At 39.0% G+C, this 18032-nt stretch overlaps 4 protein-coding genes across 10 annotated transcripts; 1 reads left to right on the forward strand and 3 right to left on the reverse strand.

Moving 5' to 3' along the window:
- The first annotated feature begins 131 nt into the window (after positions 1-131).
- Positions 132-4433, forward strand: znf367 (zinc finger protein 367). Of its 2 annotated transcripts, XR_013787290.1 has the most exons (6): positions 214-709; positions 1527-1677; positions 1755-1874; positions 1971-2109; positions 2621-2754; positions 2849-4433. XR_013787290.1 is itself a non-coding variant. In XM_079467267.1 (5 exons), exons 1-5 carry the CDS (start codon positions 419-421, stop codon positions 3078-3080), a joined length of 933 nt encoding a protein of 310 aa, XP_079323393.1. In that variant the 5' UTR covers positions 132-418; the 3' UTR covers positions 3081-4433. The 2 variants fall into 2 exon arrangements, 1 of the variants encoding a protein (XP_079323393.1); XM_079467267.1 differs by lacking the exon at positions 2621-2754 and having other exon boundaries at positions 132-709.
- slc35d2 (solute carrier family 35 member D2) lies at positions 4115-8448 on the reverse strand. 2 transcript variants are annotated; one of them, XM_079467266.1, is made up of 13 exons: positions 8364-8448; positions 8067-8279; positions 7940-7973; positions 7778-7864; positions 7002-7069; positions 6851-6922; positions 6501-6569; positions 6318-6420; positions 5914-6006; positions 5766-5833; positions 5599-5677; positions 4894-4976; positions 4351-4733 (listed from the first exon to the last, which is right to left on the reverse strand). In XM_079467266.1, the coding sequence occupies exons 2-13, from the start codon at positions 8183-8185 to the stop codon at positions 4604-4606; spliced, it is 1005 nt and encodes a 334-aa protein (XP_079323392.1). In that variant the 5' UTR covers positions 8186-8279; positions 8364-8448; the 3' UTR covers positions 4351-4603. The 2 variants fall into 2 exon arrangements, with proteins under 2 accessions (XP_079323391.1, XP_079323392.1); XM_079467265.1 differs by having other exon boundaries at positions 4115-4733; positions 8067-8413.
- A 2437-nt stretch (positions 8449-10885) lies between these two features.
- On the reverse strand, positions 10886-12586 carry avp (arginine vasopressin). Its single transcript, XM_079468332.1, has 3 exons — positions 12375-12586; positions 11888-12092; positions 10886-11402 (listed from the first exon to the last, which is right to left on the reverse strand). The coding sequence occupies exons 1-3, from the start codon at positions 12498-12500 to the stop codon at positions 11278-11280; spliced, it is 456 nt and encodes a 151-aa protein (XP_079324458.1). The 5' UTR covers positions 12501-12586; the 3' UTR covers positions 10886-11277.
- A 1722-nt stretch (positions 12587-14308) lies between these two features.
- On the reverse strand, positions 14309-17862 carry ubox5 (U-box domain containing 5). Of its 5 annotated transcripts, none has more exons than XM_079468335.1 (5): positions 17786-17832; positions 17229-17293; positions 15702-16830; positions 15509-15625; positions 14309-15425 (listed from the first exon to the last, which is right to left on the reverse strand). In XM_079468335.1, the coding sequence occupies exons 2-5, from the start codon at positions 17280-17282 to the stop codon at positions 15223-15225; spliced, it is 1503 nt and encodes a 500-aa protein (XP_079324461.1). In that variant the 5' UTR covers positions 17283-17293; positions 17786-17832; the 3' UTR covers positions 14309-15222. The 5 variants fall into 5 exon arrangements, with proteins under 5 accessions (XP_079324461.1, XP_079324460.1, XP_079324462.1 ...); XM_079468334.1 differs by having other exon boundaries at positions 15042-15425; positions 17229-17307; positions 17786-17862; XM_079468336.1 differs by having other exon boundaries at positions 15042-15425; positions 17229-17307; positions 17739-17809.
- Positions 17863-18032: the final 170 nt, after the last annotated feature.

Below are 18032 nucleotides of genomic sequence, written 5' to 3' on the forward strand. Positions count from 1 at the left end.
ATCTTTTTTATGAACCGTAGATCAAACAGCGCAACGGAATCGTCCCTGTCAGTCATTAGTTGTCACGGCGCCTGTCATTGGTTACTGTGCGCTCCGTCGGGGTCAAAGCGCCTGTCATTGGTCACTCTCGCGGGGCGTGAAACACTCTCTTCGCGGATTGGCCGAATGTTCCGCTCAGGCGCGATTTCCAACGCGGGAAAGCGAAGTGTGTTCAGGGAAGCAGCGAGCGCGAGCGCAGTGAAGATCCGCTGCAGCAGCTGCATTAGTGCTGCATGTCACATCGGGAATGATTATCTGCGTAATACAGAAGCGGTAACGCAACGGGGGATTGACGCCATCTGCACTTATCAAGACTTTGGACTTTTTTTAGCAGGATTCATTTTAAAGGAACGCTTTTAACACCCACTTTTACTCCGTTATGGCTGACAGCAAACATCAAGTGATATTCTGCAACGATTCACCGAAAAGAGTTCTGGTGTCCGTCATCAAGACGACTCCCATCAAGCCCCGCGCCGCGGACTCTCTCGTGCCCACCAGTCCCGGCTTCAGTGATTTTATGGTTTATCCGTGGCGCTGGGGGGAAAACGCGCATAATGTCACACTGAGTCCCGGATCGGGCAGTGTAACCGGGTCACCCACCCGAAGCAGCAGCAGCAGCTCACCCGCCGAGACAGATGTCCACTCCTGCCCGGACCCCGAGCACCTGAAGGTGAGACAATATCACACTGTGATGCTTTAAATGCTTCCTGTTCTGTAGTTTGAGAACTTCTGTTATTATTGTAGTTTTATATCACGTCATTATTGTCGGTAGATAAAGAGAGTCAGGTGACTGTTATAGTATTTGTTCTAGCTCGGTGTAAAATGCGCGCGCTCCGAATGGGATTTTAAATTGCTCGCCATTGTGACGCTGACGGAGCTGCGCATGACGTCAGACGTGCGCGCCAAAACGTTCCGGATGTTCTAGAAAAAACCCAAAAGCTTTAATCCAGACAATCATTCTTCCTTCAAATATTCCTTTGTGCTCACGCGAGTGTGTTTGCGCACTAAGATCGGTTCGTTTCTTCCCACGGGAGATAAGACCGAATGTGTTTACTATAGTACATTACAGTAATAACTACACTTGGCTAGAATATACTACAGCAGGATTATGAAGCATTTGAGGGACTCATATCATCTTACTGTGTTGTTCAACACTTACATATGAAGAGTTTAGTGCCAAAATGAGAATTCTTTTTTAATCATGTTGTTTATTGTGTTAGTTTGCTGTATTATGTCAGTTATTACGTTACAAACTAACTGCAGTTTCATTGATATTCATTGGGATGCACAATAAAAATGGTCTAAACTTGGAACCAAACTCTTGATATATTTATAAAGAATAATTAAATGTGAACTTTTTGTACCCTTACATGTGTCCTTGTTATATCTGCATTCATGTCTTAAGAGCATTTTTAGCGTGTAAACTTACAAGGTGTCTATACGGTTTTGTCACGGTTCTGATGTAGAGTTTGTGTTTTCTTTTACAGGACGGCATCCGTCGTGGGCGTCCGCGAGCAGATACGGTCAGAGAACTGATAAACGAGGGCGAGAACTCCAACAGCCGCATCCGCTGTAACATCTGTAACCGGGTGTTTCCCAGGGAGAAGTCCTTACAGGCCCACAAACGGACACACACGGGTACGTCCCGTTAAACCACAGTGTATAACCAGAACACTGTAAGCACGAGAGTATTGACTCAAAGCTTTGTGTTGTAGGGGAACGGCCGTACCTGTGTGATTATCCAGACTGTGGAAAAGCATTCGTCCAGAGCGGACAGCTAAAAACACACCAGCGTCTTCATACTGGAGAGAAACCCTTCGTCTGTTCTGAGAAAGGTGAAGCTTTGTGTACCACTCCGAGTCGGACCTGTGAAATGATACATCCATCTGAGACACCAGAATGTTTACTAGTTTGTTTTGTGCCCTCTGTAGGCTGCTGTAGCCGGTTTACCCACGCGAACCGGCACTGTCCTAAGCATCCGTATGCCAGACTGAAGCGAGAGGAGCCCACGGGCGGACCAGGGCAGTCACATGGAGCTGATGACAAAGCCGTTGCTGAATGGCTGGCAAAGTGAGTGAAACCTGTGGGGACTTTCACTGAATACAGTGACCCCAGCAACACTATAGTTTAAACTTTAGATTAGGGCTGCGCAATATATCAAAATGATAAAAGTATAGCAAATGTGTAAATCGCAATATGCACATCGCAGTAGTTTGCAATAACTGAATCAAGTTATGTATAGACCACTTTGGATGACATAAATGACGTTGAGCCAACGCAGGTCCAGAATAACTTCCTGTTTCAGTATTTTAACACTACACAATGTTTGAACAAAATGCAACAGAAAATGTTTAACCGAATCAAAATGTTTATGTGAGATTTAAATAAAACTGAAACTGGAAGTGTTTACATCTTGCGAAGTGGTCTATAGTCAAAGGTTTAGGTTGATGAAAATAGCAGAGACATTGTGAAATATATATATTTTCTTTAATATAATTCAGTCCTGTTTAGCATTATATCGCATATTTCTTCAATATCGCACAGCACTATAGATAAAGTGATTATTTTGTGCTTAATGTAGACTTCTACACCTACGTGAACTTCTTCAGCAGAACTGCATCCACAAAAAATCATCAAAGAAGTCATACAATCTCTAAATCACAACTTTGTACAGAGTGAGCAGCAGCAACGATATCGATGTGTTTGTTTGCTAATGTAATGACAAATCAATACCGAGCACATTCACTTACAGTCAGAGAAGATCCAACGACGTCAATGTTTTTTTTATTTATCTTGTTTGTTTCGTCAGGTACTGGCAGACAAGGGAACAGAGGACATCTACTCCGAGTAAAAGCATCATGGAGGATCAAGAGCAGCAGGACCCTTTGGGTTTTCTGCCGTATGATGAAGGCGAAGAGGAGGAACCAGAAGATGAGAAGAGCGGTGGAGGTGGAACGGCCCGCCGGTGTCTTCAGGAACAAAGGGAACGACTCCACGGCGCTCTCGCTCTCATCGAGTTGGCCAATAATCTCTCCGCCTGAGAAATTGTCAAAACGTATTCAGCTTATTATCAGCTTCTGTAAAATCCAGTGTTTATAGGGGTGTTTAAAAGCAGTTCTGATGTTGACGTCATCCAGTAATTTTGCTCACTTTCGTGACCCCTTGCACTTCCTAAGTTAGTGCCGCCGGGTTGATATAAGCTACAAGCACCTTATTTTGCTTTCTGTTGTACCTTTAGGCTGCTATGATGGTAGATAACATCATTATATGAAGAATGTTGTTGTTGTTTTATTGGCTTATCGAATAGGTAAGACGTGTCTCGTTTGTTTGGTCGTGCACTTTGTGGTAACGAGTGTTTTTATATGGATTTGTGGGTGGAGTTTTGTATGTGACATTAATATGTGTGTGTTCAAGGACTTGTGTGTGTTTTTAAGCAGGGTGCAGTGACTGAACTGCTAAAGGTTAAGAACTTTTTATAGCAGATTGAGTAGAAACTTGCTCTGAGACAAGAGAAAGGACAGGAGACTCACGTCTGGTTTTCTTTAGCCATTTTCCCCCCATCACATTGGTCCACTGCCACCTTTAATCATGTATTTATTCTATTTAAACCAGTGAGAGTAGCTTCTGTAGAGCGCCACCTGCTGTCGGCTGTAGACTCTGTTCAAGCTTTGCAATAACATTGACAAACTAACCGGCTATAAACAGGCAGCGTGAAACGCTCCATCCAGCGGTACACGTATGTACAAGAGTGAACATATAAACTGAAGCACTTACGATATTAATCCAGTGATGTTTCTCACTTTAGTAGTTCAGCTCGAGGACGGTGATATTGGCTTCCAAAGAGTGATGATGATGGAATGAGATTCTGGGTGTAAATGAGGAACCAAGCAGCTCTTTATCCAGACACACGAGTTCTGTGTGTTGATGCCTTTATGAGCACTATTCTGTTCAATAATCTGCAACACTAAACTCCGTTCATAGATCAGGAATGAACCGTTCATGTTCATTGGTTTTACTCCGTCTGCAAATTTTCTGATCGCTGCAGTAGAATGCAGTGTTCTGGAACTTTAAGTTTGGCGTCTTCAAAACTGGAAACCTATTCAAGTTCCTCAGGATTGACTTTTTTATAAGCATTGCTTAAAGTTTTGTCGTTCCACTTCAAATCTAAGTAATATATTCAGCAAAATCCTTCGGAAAGAGGTTTGAACGTACTTTCACAAACTGATCCCAGGTGATTGTTACGATTATGATGACAACAGAATGTAATCGTTTTGATTTTGACATGTTTGTTGTACTGAAAAGACTGTAAATATGTTAGTGGGCTTTTATTCACCTTCATAAGCCAAACGTTGTGTTTAGCACTTCAAGTCTTCATTAAATCAATAATATGAATCAATCTTGGCTGTCATGTTTATTTTTAAGGAATGCGGAACATTACTGTGTGACTGGCTGTGGAGTTTGTGCATTTTCTCCTTTAGAGAATGAAGTCTTTAAAACATGGAATCTTGGTAAATGTCATTCAATGCAACATAAATAGATGCAGTGAAGATGTGTCCTGGCAGAATCACGTTTTCTCCAAACCTTGAGTGTGACCTGTAATGTGAATCGCTACTTTGTCCTCCACTGGTTTCATGTTGGGTTCTGACGATGGGCTGTTGAAAGTTATGTAGGAATAGATCAGTCCCCCAGACACACTGAGAATGTGGAAAAACAAACACATGGAACGTTTAGCTTCACTGGAAATGACGTCAGCGCTTCACATTTTATACTGACAAGCACACTTTCTGCCAATAAGCTGATGATTTGAATCAGATGTGTGAAATAAAACGCACACAAATTGTGCAGAGTTCTTACCAGATATTCAGACCTATAAAGTTTGGCCATGAGAATATATAATCTCCTCCAGCAAAAATGCCAACATATGTCACAGCTACATTCTGTCAAATAAAATAAAGACATTAAACAACTGAAGAGCCAAATTCATGAGTATGATAAACAATATGAAGCCTACACATGTACAAATATATAAAATCACACTCTTTTGGAAGTTATTGTATTTGTACATCTATTAAAGGAATTGTTCACTTCAACATACATTTTCATGATAATTTTCTCGCCCCTGTTGTCATCTAAGATTATTATTATGTAATTGTTTCTTTAGTCGAAAAAAAAAATGAAGGTTTTAGATGAAAACATTGCAGGATTATTCTCCATATAGTGGACTTCAAAGGACTCCAAACGGTTGAAGGTCAAAATGACAGTTTCCGTGCAGCTTTTTAACGATACCAGGCGATGAATAAAGGTAATGTTGAAATGATCACACTTGATATAGGCGGAAGTACCGAGTCAGTGTTTACAAATGTGAAGGAGGACCGTTCAAAAGTTGTTGAAGGTTCAATGAAACATTAAATTGTCTTTGTGTCAGTTTTTTGTTTAAAATGGTAATTTTGTGTGAGTAAATTATCATGAAAATTTATGTTGAAGTGAACAATTCCTTTAATATGTGTGTATACCATACTGTATATCATATGTGTGAAATATACTGTAGGGGGAAGATACCTTTATAGCACCCACCACTGTTGTGGTTAGAGCCGTGTTATAATAACTGCAGAGGATGATGGAATACATCAATATAAACCTGCAATCAGAAACATTCTAGTAACTTAATAAGAACTTAATTATTCATGTAAAATGACCGTTTCAACTTTGTCAACAACCGGACTTACCCCATAACGCAAGACAGCAAAAAATAAAAGATAAAAGTCAAAGAAAGCCATCCATCAAAGCTCAGCGCCTTAAAACAAGAAATAAAAACAACATGTTCAAACTCAACTTTATAAAAAAATGTATTACTCGATCTCAGTTTTCACTCACCTGCTGTAAATCTCCAGTGTAGGCGCTTGCCAGAAGAGTGGGAATTATAATGATAAACGCATTATAAAACAAAACTCCATATTTACCAAGACCCTGTGAAGAACAGAGCAAAACATATCATGAGACACTTTCTCAACAGGGTTTGCCTGTTTATTTAGAGATTAGTGTTAAAATTCCAGGACACAACCTGAAAGAGCAAAGACGGGTGAGATGTTTATATCAAAGGAAAGTAGATTTTTAACCAAACTGTTCCTGGACGAGTTGACCTGTGATGGCCTGTTACACGACAGCCAGTAGGTGAAGGATGAAGCGATCATTAACGGTTTTATCTTATTTGTTTATGGAGTTTTCAGAGAAATATTAAGCGCTGTTTGATAACAGATAGTGCAAATGTTGTCATGTACCTCCATTCCAAGTGTTTTTTTGGTGTAAACACCGCTGGCAGCGGTAAAGAAGTCGTTCATCAGAACAAATGTGTAACCTTCCGCATTGAAGGACAAATCTGAGCTGAAACAGATGAGTGAGAGTTCATGAACACATCTGATTGTCCTTCATATATCTCACCATATGACATTTATTTACTGTACCTGGCAGCCACCAAAGCCCCGAGAACAATCGCCAGAACACTGCACACCAGAGACGGAGGAAAAGACTTTCTGTGTGGAACCAAATCAAAAAATATTATTATTTTTTTAAATATAATTCTGCTGTCAGCACGGGAAGCACACTATAGCGTTTACTATATCAAGTTGTAGCATATTGTACAATATAGTAATTATACTCTAGTATAGTATTAACTTTAATATATTGAGAACTATTAACGTATAGTTTAATATTTACTATGGAAAGATTAAAAAATGATGCTATAAAGGGAAATTTACCAGTTTACTATAGTACATACTACAGTATTTCTTAACGCGAGTATGAATGTATGTACCTCAATATCCTTGATTCCATGATCATTGTGAGTAAAATGGTGAATTTTCTGAGCACTGTGAACATGGGTAAACTGAAACAGAGAGTCTGCCATCAACAACTTCATAACGAGATTCAAATGAGCCCATAATAATGCCATCACACTCTTTTACCTCAACTTCTTAGTTCCCCCCAGACCGGTCACGTGATTACCAACATACAGCAACGGCAGAGGAAAAATCTACATCAAAACATTACAATAAATGAGTAAAACTACATGCCTGTTTATGCACGACAAATTAACAGTAAACGATATCAATCAATGGTCATTTTTGATGTTATTGTATAGATAATAAAATGTAGGCTGATAAATTATAGCGATAAATCATAAATGTTTTCCTCTGGTTAAACTTCCAGAACAGTTCTGTCTTTCTGTCGTGATCATTCACTTACTGATATTAGCAAAACATTGTCGATGTAGATTCAGTATTTATGAATGTGTTATTATAATAATAAAAGCATAATGTTTGAGTCTTGAGACCTGTTAGACTCGTGGATATCAAGAACATTTCTCTGGGTTGCTCTGGAAGAACATCTATAGTTTGTTTATGAAATAAAAATATATCAGAAAAGTTTGAAGGATCTTTAACTGGTGTAAAGTAGACTTGATACGTGATATTCAGGGGAAAAGAGAACTAACGGTTTCCTTGTGTTCTGCAGTCAATGTTTTCAGATTAAAGCTGTTCTCCACTTTTTGCCTTTTGTTTCAGTCTTAGGAAATGTTGTATTAATATCTAGAGACTGTATATCAGACAATATATCGGGTATCGGCTCCAAATCTTAAAAACAATCATCGGTTATCGTTATCGGCCAAAATGTACGTATCGTGCATCCCTGCTTTAAAACACTGTGATGGAACTACCACAAACCTTCATTCTTCACAACTTACCTTTTGGAAAATACTTCTGTCAAAGTCTTGAAAACTGACAACTTTGTTCATTTTGGCAACATAGAGGATGACGACTGTAGCTGCCATCTGTATGAATAAATATAATGACGAGTATGAGTGTATCATAAAACATACATGAAATACGTAAAGAATGTAACTCACCTGTCCAATTCCTAGAAACATGTATGAGGGAAACCTGCACAGAAATAAAACGTGATGACTGTCATTACATGCGGCGTGTGTTCTGCGCATGCGCAGCGCGAAAGGCGGAAGAGGATCTGACACTCACCTGTAATGCGTTAAAATACTTTTATTCACCACGATGATGAAAAACGAGCTGAAGGCGTAAAAAACGGCTGACAGAAACTTCATGAGTTTGGCGTCTTTAATATCATCGTTTAAATTCATCTTCCCTCGGTTGTTTCTGATGAATCTGAGGTAGTTAAACTCGTGTTTGTTTTGCGGTCTGGAAACGGAACATTCTGTCAATACGGTCTTAACCCTTCCAGTAAAAGACAAAGGATTGTGTCATATAAACACACAAGATTGAGATATTGTACGTTTCTACATTAACTACTTTACTGACTTCTCTGCGCGCGTGCACGTACTGGAACAGCAGCGTATCTATGGTGGTTCAAAGGGGCGGGGTTCGCAGCCCACAACTTGCCAATGATTGGACAGGAAGTGTTATATATTTTTTCTTTAATTCTGACATTTGTATTTTGAATGAATTTAATGTTAAAGTTTGTCAGTGTTTGTCATTATACTGTAAATATTGTACAGACGGAAACTAAACTTATAAACAACACGTCAGTTCGTCACCGTTACGCTAGATGGCAGCGCGCGCTGCAGTCCGCTTTTATATTACATTTATATTATAGGCGCATCGTATCATCTGATTTCTAAGATGTTTATAGTCATTTTGCTTTTTACACCAAATTAGCCAAAAAATGCTTTTTACATAACCTTGTGTTTGCATTTTTAAAGATACAAACCATCTTTAATAGCGTTCATAGTTCAGACTATGTTCAGTTTTTCATCTCATTTATCATTTTTATTAGAAATGCTGTGTACATTTACAGTTTTGTTGACAATAACACTCCAAGTCAGTATAGGCTGCATCAGAACAAACAGTGATCAAACTGAACAGAAGGAGAAACATGCAAATAACATACATGAAGCAAATAAGAAAGTAGAAGAAATGGGAACTGAATGTAGTGAATAAACTGTTATTAATGTCCATGAATGAAAGACTTCTGGACTGTGAGTTTTCAGCATGGGTTTATTTCTCTGCATTAGAACGCTGCGTCTTTTGTTGTCTTTTCTTCATTTTCTTCAAGACTTTCAGCACTTTGGGGTTTGCACAGATTTTTCTTTGGCCGCTGTATAGTCTAAAGAGCCACAAACAGTATATAAAGAAACAAAAGATTATGAAATAAATATTGATTAAACACATTGTTTTATTGTTAATAAACACTCACATCGCTGCATTAATCTCACAGACACCAGATTTCTTCTGTATTTCATATCTAGAAACCGTTTTCAGCATTCTCTCGGGGATTTTCTTTGAAACACTCAAACAACAGGCGAAACCTACATGAACGAGACGTACAGTAAGAGTCAGTCATAAACGCACCACAAAGAACTTATTAGTTTATAAGATAAGATGAGAGAGTTCATTGACTTAAGACGCTTGTCGGTTGAACTCAATTGTCATTTCTGAAAACTCTCACTAAAGCAATAAGCAATAAAATGATTGTTACAGTGAAAATACAAGAACGACAGAGACAAGCCCTGCTTTGCATGACAAAGACATTGCATGTTTAATATTCTCATAAAGGCCAGCAGCTTAAAGCAATGCGTGTCACAGCACATGTCCGTATAACACACGCCTGAAAGCTGAATATGTGAAGTCAATTTGAAACCAATAATAACACTGAATATGCACAGCTTCACAGAGCGTATATATGGATTATTAAGAGAGATTGGGATGATGTCTGACCTTCGGTGCTGGTGAAGATGGCGACACACATGATGAGCAGAAGAAGAGCACATGTTGCTTTCAGCTCCATGATTAAATCAACATTGAGAGCAAATGAACCTGATGAAGGTCTAAAAGCTTTCAAAAAACCTCCCGTCACCGCCCTTGTCCACCGGCTTGTCTCAACTCATCACAAGAACAACTTTTTAACAAGACTATTATGAAATACTGTACCCCACCTTTTCTCTTGCCTTTATGTCAATTATATTACATTCATTTGAGTCATAAACAATCATCCGTGCATGACAGGAAGAGCACGTGTACGTCAGTTCTCCATCATGTGTTTTGAGCAGGGTTAACTAATGGACTTTCATGTTTAACTGGTCTCTGATGTTGGTTAGTCACACAATGAGCACAACAGCAGTCAACAGTCACGTTTTACTTGTGTTTGTGACCTCTGACCTCACAGAAACCCACTTCAGTATACCAATGATATTCAACCATAAATAAAACAACAGAGACCTTGTACTGAGAGACAGAGAGACTCTCAATTCAATTTATACAGCGCTTTTTACCATTTTCCATAGTTGCAAAACAGCTTTACATAGAATCACTCAATGGAACAGTGAAGATGTTTTTTATTATAATGCCGCTTTTTATTAACAATTGATTCTTTCTTCATTAATCAGCTTCTTTCTGCTTTATTTCATCTCAAAAAATCCATTTAAAAACAAAACGTGAAGTTTATCAGAGCAATAATGCCGTTAACATCGTACGTTTGATAAAACATCAATAAACATACCATATTACTGATGGTTAGTTTAAAGCCAATTCACATGTAATGTTATTTTCAGCGTCTGGTGAGTTTTCTCTTGAATACAACAGAACAAAAGATTTGTGAATGAAACAGGCTTCACCTGTTTTTCACCCGTTTCTGTTTCTTTCAACCAGACTCTTTACCTTCCATTTTGGTTTGTAAATTACAATAATTATAATTCTTAGTGTTTTATAAAACCACAACTGTGATGTTAATACTCTGTCTTCTAGATTTATGAAGAAACCTGCTCGACAGCGTCTGTCAAAGAGAAACACAAAACCAGTTGAATGAAGAAGACAGGCGGGTATTTGCTGGCCATTAACTGTCACACGTTTAATTAGTCTTTGTATCTCTGGATCACACCAATACAATAACATCAACAGGTCACGCCACTTCTGCAGCCTGAACTCAAACCTGTCAGAACAACAAACATCAGTAGGCTATCCGTCTGCAATAACACAATGAAACAGATTCGCCTTCACGTTCATGTACTGCAGACCAGCGAACTATCAAATGTTTCATGAAACACGTTCAATTATCGTTTGAAACGCTCCACTAACAATGTAAGAAGAACATTTGATAAGGTTTAGCAAGACATGTATAATGTGTGATAAAACTCTTTTAACATTACTGTAAGAACATCTGTGAAGGTTCCCCGTTCTCTGTGTGTGTACATGAAGATCAACAGCTGGAGATCATGTGTTAACCCTGTGACATGAGCTTCAACACATCCAGCAGCAGATCTCCTGAAGTCTTCTTCAGTGAAGCGCCGTCTTTAGACTCAAATCTAATGGCATCCACACATGCTGAATCCAGAACACAGCTCTCTGTAAAGCAATAAAAAGTGTTGGGCAAGTTATTACCAAAAAGTAATGAATTTCTAGTTACTAAAGACTAAATATTACTACACAAATGACTCTCTCCAACAAATATTTCATTACTTTCTATATCCTACATCAATTTTGATCAGTTAAGTGACATGAAAGGGCTCTTTAAATTCATTTATATTAATAATATACAACTACATAAAGTATTCTTATTAACTGACCAAAGTATCACAAATGTGAAAATTATACATTAAAGCACAGATGTAAAGTTAGACTTAGAATTATTTTGATGTCAATTCCACTATTGCACACAAATATATTACACAAATTATTTAGTTGAATTACATCAGAAGTAACTGTGATTAAATTACAAACAAAGTAATCCCTTACTTTACTTTTTTGAGGGAAACGAAATGAAATGACAGTAACTCTGTACTACTTGGTAACTATAGTTACACCCAACACTGGTCATGAGTGAGACTCACGAGAATCGCAGCAGACCCCCGGAGCGGCGCAGCGACCACCTTCAGCTCCACATGATGTCCCACCCGTCTCACAGGGACTGGACACATCATTCTCCTCCATACATCTCAGAGTCTCTGGAGAACCCACCAGACAACCCAGACCGGCTCCGCAGCAGATACTGGGACCAAAACAACGCCCCTTATTCCCCGGACCACACCCCACACACTACAAGAGAGGGAGAGAAGCAAACTCACAACAAAAACAGGAGAGATTCATGAAGACTTTATTATGATCACATGGTTTCTCTTCTTTATCTAACTAAATACACCAGATATAAATAGAATGTTAAGTATATGTTAAGTCAATTAAAAACTTTATGATTTAGTTCGTTCTTCAGGTCAAGTTCATATTTCAGAACACAAACAGATTTGTAACTGAAGATGTGTGCAAACTCAGAAAGATGAAAAGATGCTTTACGTATTGATGAGTCAGTTAAGATGTTTGTACCTGTCTGATGGGGTCCGGCTGAGATCTCTTTCCTCCACGCGGGCAGTTCTGAATGTAACATGCAGATGAGAGTGTTGAGAGCGCGAGTATGCAGAGGACACACACCGGAAGCAAAGAAACGGACATTTCGACACACTGAACTCAACTGATGCTCACTGAAGCTTATATACACCTGCAGCATCAGGACCATCAGCATCATCAGACTCCTCCCACTTTACACACACACATGTGAGGGGTATAAGAAAAATACATTTAAGGAAACAATGCTAAAGAGGATTCATTATATGGAGTTAATATTAAGGTAACCATATTTTTGAATGTACCTTATAGTGTGTAAGAATTTATATTTGATCAATGTCTATTGTCATATGAACGTATTCATCATCAAATGACATGCTTCTGTCAAAATGACCATTTGTTTAATATTAGTGTCTGGAAAGGACTTCAGTAAAGTTTGATTTGATTTCAAGTCATCATTGAACAAGCTGAATATCCAGCATTCTGTCTCTGACCATAAAAAACACATTTAAATATCACTGTGTGTGAACGCTCAACAAAACTATTGCACTGTGAATATCTATTTAATTACTCATATTTAAAAGTTACTGGTAAAATTCAAATGTAAAAGAAATACAATCAATGAAAATAAAGCAACTCTTCTGAATGTAAAACAAGAGGAAGAGGAGGAGGATGAGGAGATGTTTGTGACAGTGATGAAGGTGTTAATGTTGAACTGACGCAGGGGTCAATCTGGAAAAATCACACATATCTGATTCATCCGAGCTCAAGATAAAACAAGAGAAATGACCGTTCAGTATTCAACGCTGCACTAACACAAACATCAGCAAACATTTCCATATTATTTATGGACATGCAGGACAACTGCATAAAAATAATACATAAACTCAAACCATTCAAAGATCTTTTTAGGAATGGACAAAATGTTAAATTGAGTAGAAATGAAATAAAAGAAAATTATTATAAAAACCATAAACTTGTGAGTGTGTTCTGATGCAAATTATGTGAATACTTCTTCATCCCATGAGATGAGTTTCTGACATAACGTGACTTAAAATCAGCACATCAATAATGAATCTAATGGTCAGAATGATAAGCAGTATTGCAGATATTGTTTATGAAATCAATGCATTCTATTACATTTTCAGACGACGTACATTTGATTCAGTCAAACACAATTGGATCTGTTCTGATCATCAAGAAATATCTCTCGAGTTTTATTTTGAAAGGACAATAGTCTTAAACTCAAGCTTTCGTCTGTTTGTGGTTTGATTAAACCGTTATACAATATAACACAATCTTTCAGCTGCAAATAAATGACATCATAGAGACCAGTGGGGTGGACCGGCATGAAAGTTTATTATTTAATACATTATGTTTCTGTTTCCATGACTACACTAACAGCAGCGTCCTGCATCCGCCGCTCATCTTAAATCACCAGGGGCATCAGACACACATCATGAACAAGACCTTTTGAAATTGATTCACTTTAATAAAAGTTTACTGAGCTGATTATAATATATGCGTATTTATCATTGCAGGACTATTGATTGGACCAAAAAATAGACTTCTTTATAGATTTTCATCTGAAGTCTTAATAAAAAAAAGGTTTAGGTCTGCAACTTCTCAGCGGTCTGTGACGGTTTTATATAAAAAATTATATTTAGCAACTTCAAAACATACGGTAACATTTTCTCATCATAAGCGGTTGAAATGGTAAATTTAACAACTTTTGGTTATTTTTTAAGGTTTAAGCTCCTGAATTTGTAGGCTGAACAAAGAAAGAAGTGACGGGCAGAAGGACGGATCAGTGTGTGTGTGTGTGTCCTTCATGTACATGTGTTTGTGTAGAGAACACAGAGAAGGTTTCTTCAGCGTAATAACAGATTATAAAGGTCACAGCTCTTCATACTCACACAAAGACACATCAGCCTTGAGCTTCTCCATCATCCTCCCGATGCACCGCTTCAATCCTCCAACAAAATGAGCTTCTGATGTCACATATACACAGCAAACACGCAAAGACATCATCATACACATTTAATGCATTTCACTCAGAGTCATTTATTACGATAGAAATAAACTTGACTTTTTATATTGCATTAACCAAAACTGTTTTTGTGAGGAAGATCCCGGGACGCGCTGCAGAACATGATGAAGACTTCATTCTAAAAGACTTCTGAGGGTAAAACCTGCTTTAGAAACATAAAAGCTGAAATTACACACTGTTGGCTAAAAACACATAGAATTAAACTTCATCTAACATTGAATTCAATTGAATATGTGATGTCCTGGAGGTCCACTGAGAGATCTTATAGCCTGTCTCATCAGCCGGAGAATGTCAAGATTCAGAAACCAGCGAAAGGAGATCAGACACAGAGATCCGATCTGATTGATAAATGAACATCTGTCACAGCTAATGCATCACTTGACACTGTTAATCGGTGGGTCTGAAGATGTGTTAGCATTCACTATGTGATCATATTTTAAGAAACAAATGCAAGCTTACCTGTGCTTTGAATATAACGGTCTGATTAAAATCCTACACTTGATTCATAATTATGTAATATCATATTTTTGATGGTGTGTTTTCTGTACAGCTGCTTTGCAAAAACACAAAACTGTGAAAAGAACGACAGAAATAAACTTGACTTTTCATGTTGCTTTTATATTACTTACAGATACTGTATATACAGAGAGCTCAAGAGAAACTTGAAACAGTAAAATACACAGGAATTTCTTTATTTTATAAAGTAAACTCTACTCAATAATAAACACAAAACATACAAAGACAATCAAAATCTGCAAACACCATTGAAATAAGTGTGTTTTAATGATGCACACGTGTGATGTCACTGCTGGAAGCAGACGTGCCACACACGGGGCAGTCGATCTTTAACCTCTGAGAGTCTGACGGGCGTTTGCTCTGTAAACACGGTCCACACATGAGATGTCCACAGGGCAGAGAGTACGACAACACACTCCACGAATAAACACTCAATGAGCACGAACAAAACAAACATTTGTGCTGACCTGTAACACAAACACCACATCAAACCAGAACATTAAGTTTAAAAGTTTTAACGTAACGTTTGAAATCAATCCCAATGCCGTACCATCTGAAGCGCCGTCGCCGGAGGCTGTTTTACTCTGTGAGGTGAATGTTGGTAATCCATGAAGGGCTTGATTCAGAGCTTCATCTAAACTGTGTGCCAAACGCTGCGTGTGAGATTCTGAAACACAAGACAAACGTGAGCACAAACACACACACAATCAGTGTTCTTCATGGATGATGTGTGATGTTCAGACCTGTGGTGTGTGAGACCGTCTCATGTGTGACAGCATCAGAATGAACAGCGCTGGAAGGAAAACTACACTCGTACTTTCTTTTAAGAGTTTTTCTGCTTGCGAGAGATGAAACACTAGTACAGGCCACGGGCTGGTCACATCTAACGTCCTCTTGTGTTTCAGACTGTGACGCTGAAGGTTCTGGATCATCATGACTGCTGTGAGAGTTTGTGGCGGTTACGACCGACACGATAAGTCTGGAAGCTTGTGGCGTGTTCATGACTTTATTCTGGACTCTAGTGTGACCTGTCTGCAGCACCAGACGATCAATGCGGCTTTTGAGCAGAGGGTTGGGCAGAGGTTTTGAGTTTTGTGTAAAAGGAACACCCGTGAACGGGTCGTTGGGCAGACGGCCCCATGTAGCTTCTCTCTTCTCATATTCCTCTAAAGTGCTGTTATCTGTCACCATTCCACTGGGTAAAATCATGGGAAAAACCATGAGTTCTTGTGTCAGCGGATCCAGAAACTCTTCTGGAATGGGCATAACAGGTGGGTCATCATCCGGCTTGAGAGGTTCTAAGCTGGGAACGGCTGGCGGCAGGTTCAACTTCAGACTCTTCAGGTGACCTTCACGAAACTTCTCCACTTCAGAAGACGAACAGCAGCGAGCCGGCACACCCCAAACAGCCAGAGACTTGATTCCCAGCGCGGTGTCAGCTCCGCTGAATGGAATACTGACCCGGAGCTGAGCCACAGAGTCCAGAGACTGCGGCCCGCGGCTCCAGAGATCCACTCGTCTGATCTGCGACGGAGCCTGCGGTGGAGGATCGAGGAATGGAGCTCGAGGTTTAAAGTTCGGGTGATGGAAAAGCACCTGAACTTCATGCTGCAAATCACACCGAGCCACGAGCTTGAACTGTCCGGAGTCTCGGTCCGAAGAGCTGAAGATCTCCAGCCTGCGGGAGTTTTTTCCCTGATCCAAACGCCAGGGCCACAACTCGACATCCACCCGACACAACTCGATCTTGACCCGGAAGGCGAGGGTGACGTGCAGCGGAGGCGGCAGGAAATATTCCAGTCTGAGACCTCTTCGACGTGTCAGCTGGTCTTCAGACAAAAGATTGGTGACATCATAACCGTCGGCACACAGCTGTAAGAAAACAAACGCAGCAGGATGTTGTTCTGGGGCAGAGAACATCACAAGGTCAGTTCAGACGCAAGACCTCTCTCATTCTTAAGAATACAGAAAAAACCTCTCGGCTCAGAATAAAACCACCTAAAGGCTCAGAAATAACAGTTATAAAAGTGAGTGGCATTTCTATGAAAGATAAGGAGAGCAAAAACAGATATTGAAAATACAAAATACACAAACCATAAATGTGATTTATACATAAACTTGAAGAAAATACACAAGCTTTTGTTCATTAATTCATTGAACATTAGATCTGGGAGATGTCCTAACAGAGCGAGCACACTACTGTTGTTCGTCTTGTGATTACAAAACTGTGTGAATACACCATGTACATCATTGCTGCTCTTGTGATGTACCTTGTTGCATTGTATCGTGGTCTGGAAATGCGCTTCACACAGGTTGAGGACCATAATCTCCACATCTGACACAACAGATCTATTAACAGCAGCAATATTTAACACAATCATCAAAGGTTATGATCTATGTCCATGTACTTTAAAATAACATTTTGAACGTTTTCTCATGTTTGGCTCTTAATGAATGTAATGTAATACTAAAAGCACATCTGTACGGTCTGTGATCACTTTGTTGTCAAAGACTATAAACACAAGTGTGAACATTTGTGCTCAACAACACTGTAATGAGAAGAATAAACAGCACACACATGTACAGTTTGAACACAATACACATCATGTGTAAACACAATATACTGAGAATATAGAAATAATAGTGAACAGAACTGACTAACAGGCTCGTTCTGCTATATTATTAAAGATTCACACATATATCATTATAATGTCTGTAAAAAGCTGGTTACTGTACGTTATTGCATTAACACATTAAACACAGCGTCAGAAAATCTGCACCTTTAATAAATGAATAATGACAAAATTAAAAAAACGTCAAAACTCACCCCCGTGAGCGGAAGCAGAAGCGCCGCCGTCGTCATGACTACTTCCGGGAGATAAGACACGTGCGCCTCCTGCTGGCGGGAGCAGATCTTCAATCTGATTCTTTTCACTCTTTTGTCTTTTTTCAGTCATTTTAAAGATCATTTTCTAAACTTATTGAGTTTGTTCAGTTGTTAGGCGATAACATTTTCTTCATCAATTGATTCTCTGCACATCGCTACATGACTTTATAACACGTCAATGTGTTAT

This window comes from Barbatula barbatula (assembly GCF_947034865.1).
Source record: "Barbatula barbatula genome assembly, chromosome: 11".
NCBI classification, from domain to species: Eukaryota; Metazoa; Chordata; class Actinopteri; order Cypriniformes; family Nemacheilidae; genus Barbatula; species Barbatula barbatula.

Excerpts from the sequence above, each read along its gene's own strand:
- znf367 (XM_079467267.1), top strand. The coding sequence starts at position 419 with ATGGCTGACAGCAAACATCAAGTGATATTCTGCAACGATTCACCGAAA. Across the intron at positions 710-1,526 it reads CGGACCCCGAGCACCTGAAG|GACGGCATCCGTCGTGGGCG; the intron begins GTGAGACAATAT and ends TTTCTTTTACAG. Across the intron at positions 2,110-2,848 it reads GTTGCTGAATGGCTGGCAAA|GTACTGGCAGACAAGGGAAC; the intron begins GTGAGTGAAACC and ends TTGTTTCGTCAG.
- slc35d2 (XM_079467265.1), bottom strand. The coding sequence starts at position 8,185 with ATGAATTTAAACGATGATATTAAAGACGCCAAACTCATGAAGTTTCTG. Across the intron at positions 6,923-7,001 it reads GGGGGAACTAAGAAGTTGAG|TTTACCCATGTTCACAGTGC; the intron begins GTAAAAGAGTGT and ends TCTCTGTTTCAG. Across the intron at positions 6,007-6,317 it reads AAAAAACACTTGGAATGGAG|GGTCTTGGTAAATATGGAGT; the intron begins GTACATGACAAC and ends TGTTCTTCACAG.
- avp (XM_079468332.1), bottom strand. The coding sequence starts at position 12,500 with ATGTCCGTTTCTTTGCTTCCGGTGTGTGTCCTCTGCATACTCGCGCTC. Across the intron at positions 12,093-12,374 it reads AGCCGGACCCCATCAGACAG|TGTGTGGGGTGTGGTCCGGG; the intron begins GTACAAACATCT and ends CCTCTCTTGTAG. Across the intron at positions 11,403-11,887 it reads GGGGGTCTGCTGCGATTCTC|AGAGCTGTGTTCTGGATTCA; the intron begins GTGAGTCTCACT and ends ATTGCTTTACAG.
- ubox5 (XM_079468333.1), bottom strand. The coding sequence starts at position 17,339 with ATGATTGTGTTAAATATTGCTGCTGTTAATAGATCTGTTGTGTCAGAT. Across the intron at positions 16,831-17,228 it reads CCACGATACAATGCAACAAG|CTGTGTGCCGACGGTTATGA; the intron begins GTACATCACAAG and ends GTTTTCTTACAG. Across the intron at positions 15,426-15,508 it reads CGGCGACGGCGCTTCAGATG|GTCAGCACAAATGTTTGTTT; the intron begins GTACGGCATTGG and ends TTTGTGTTACAG.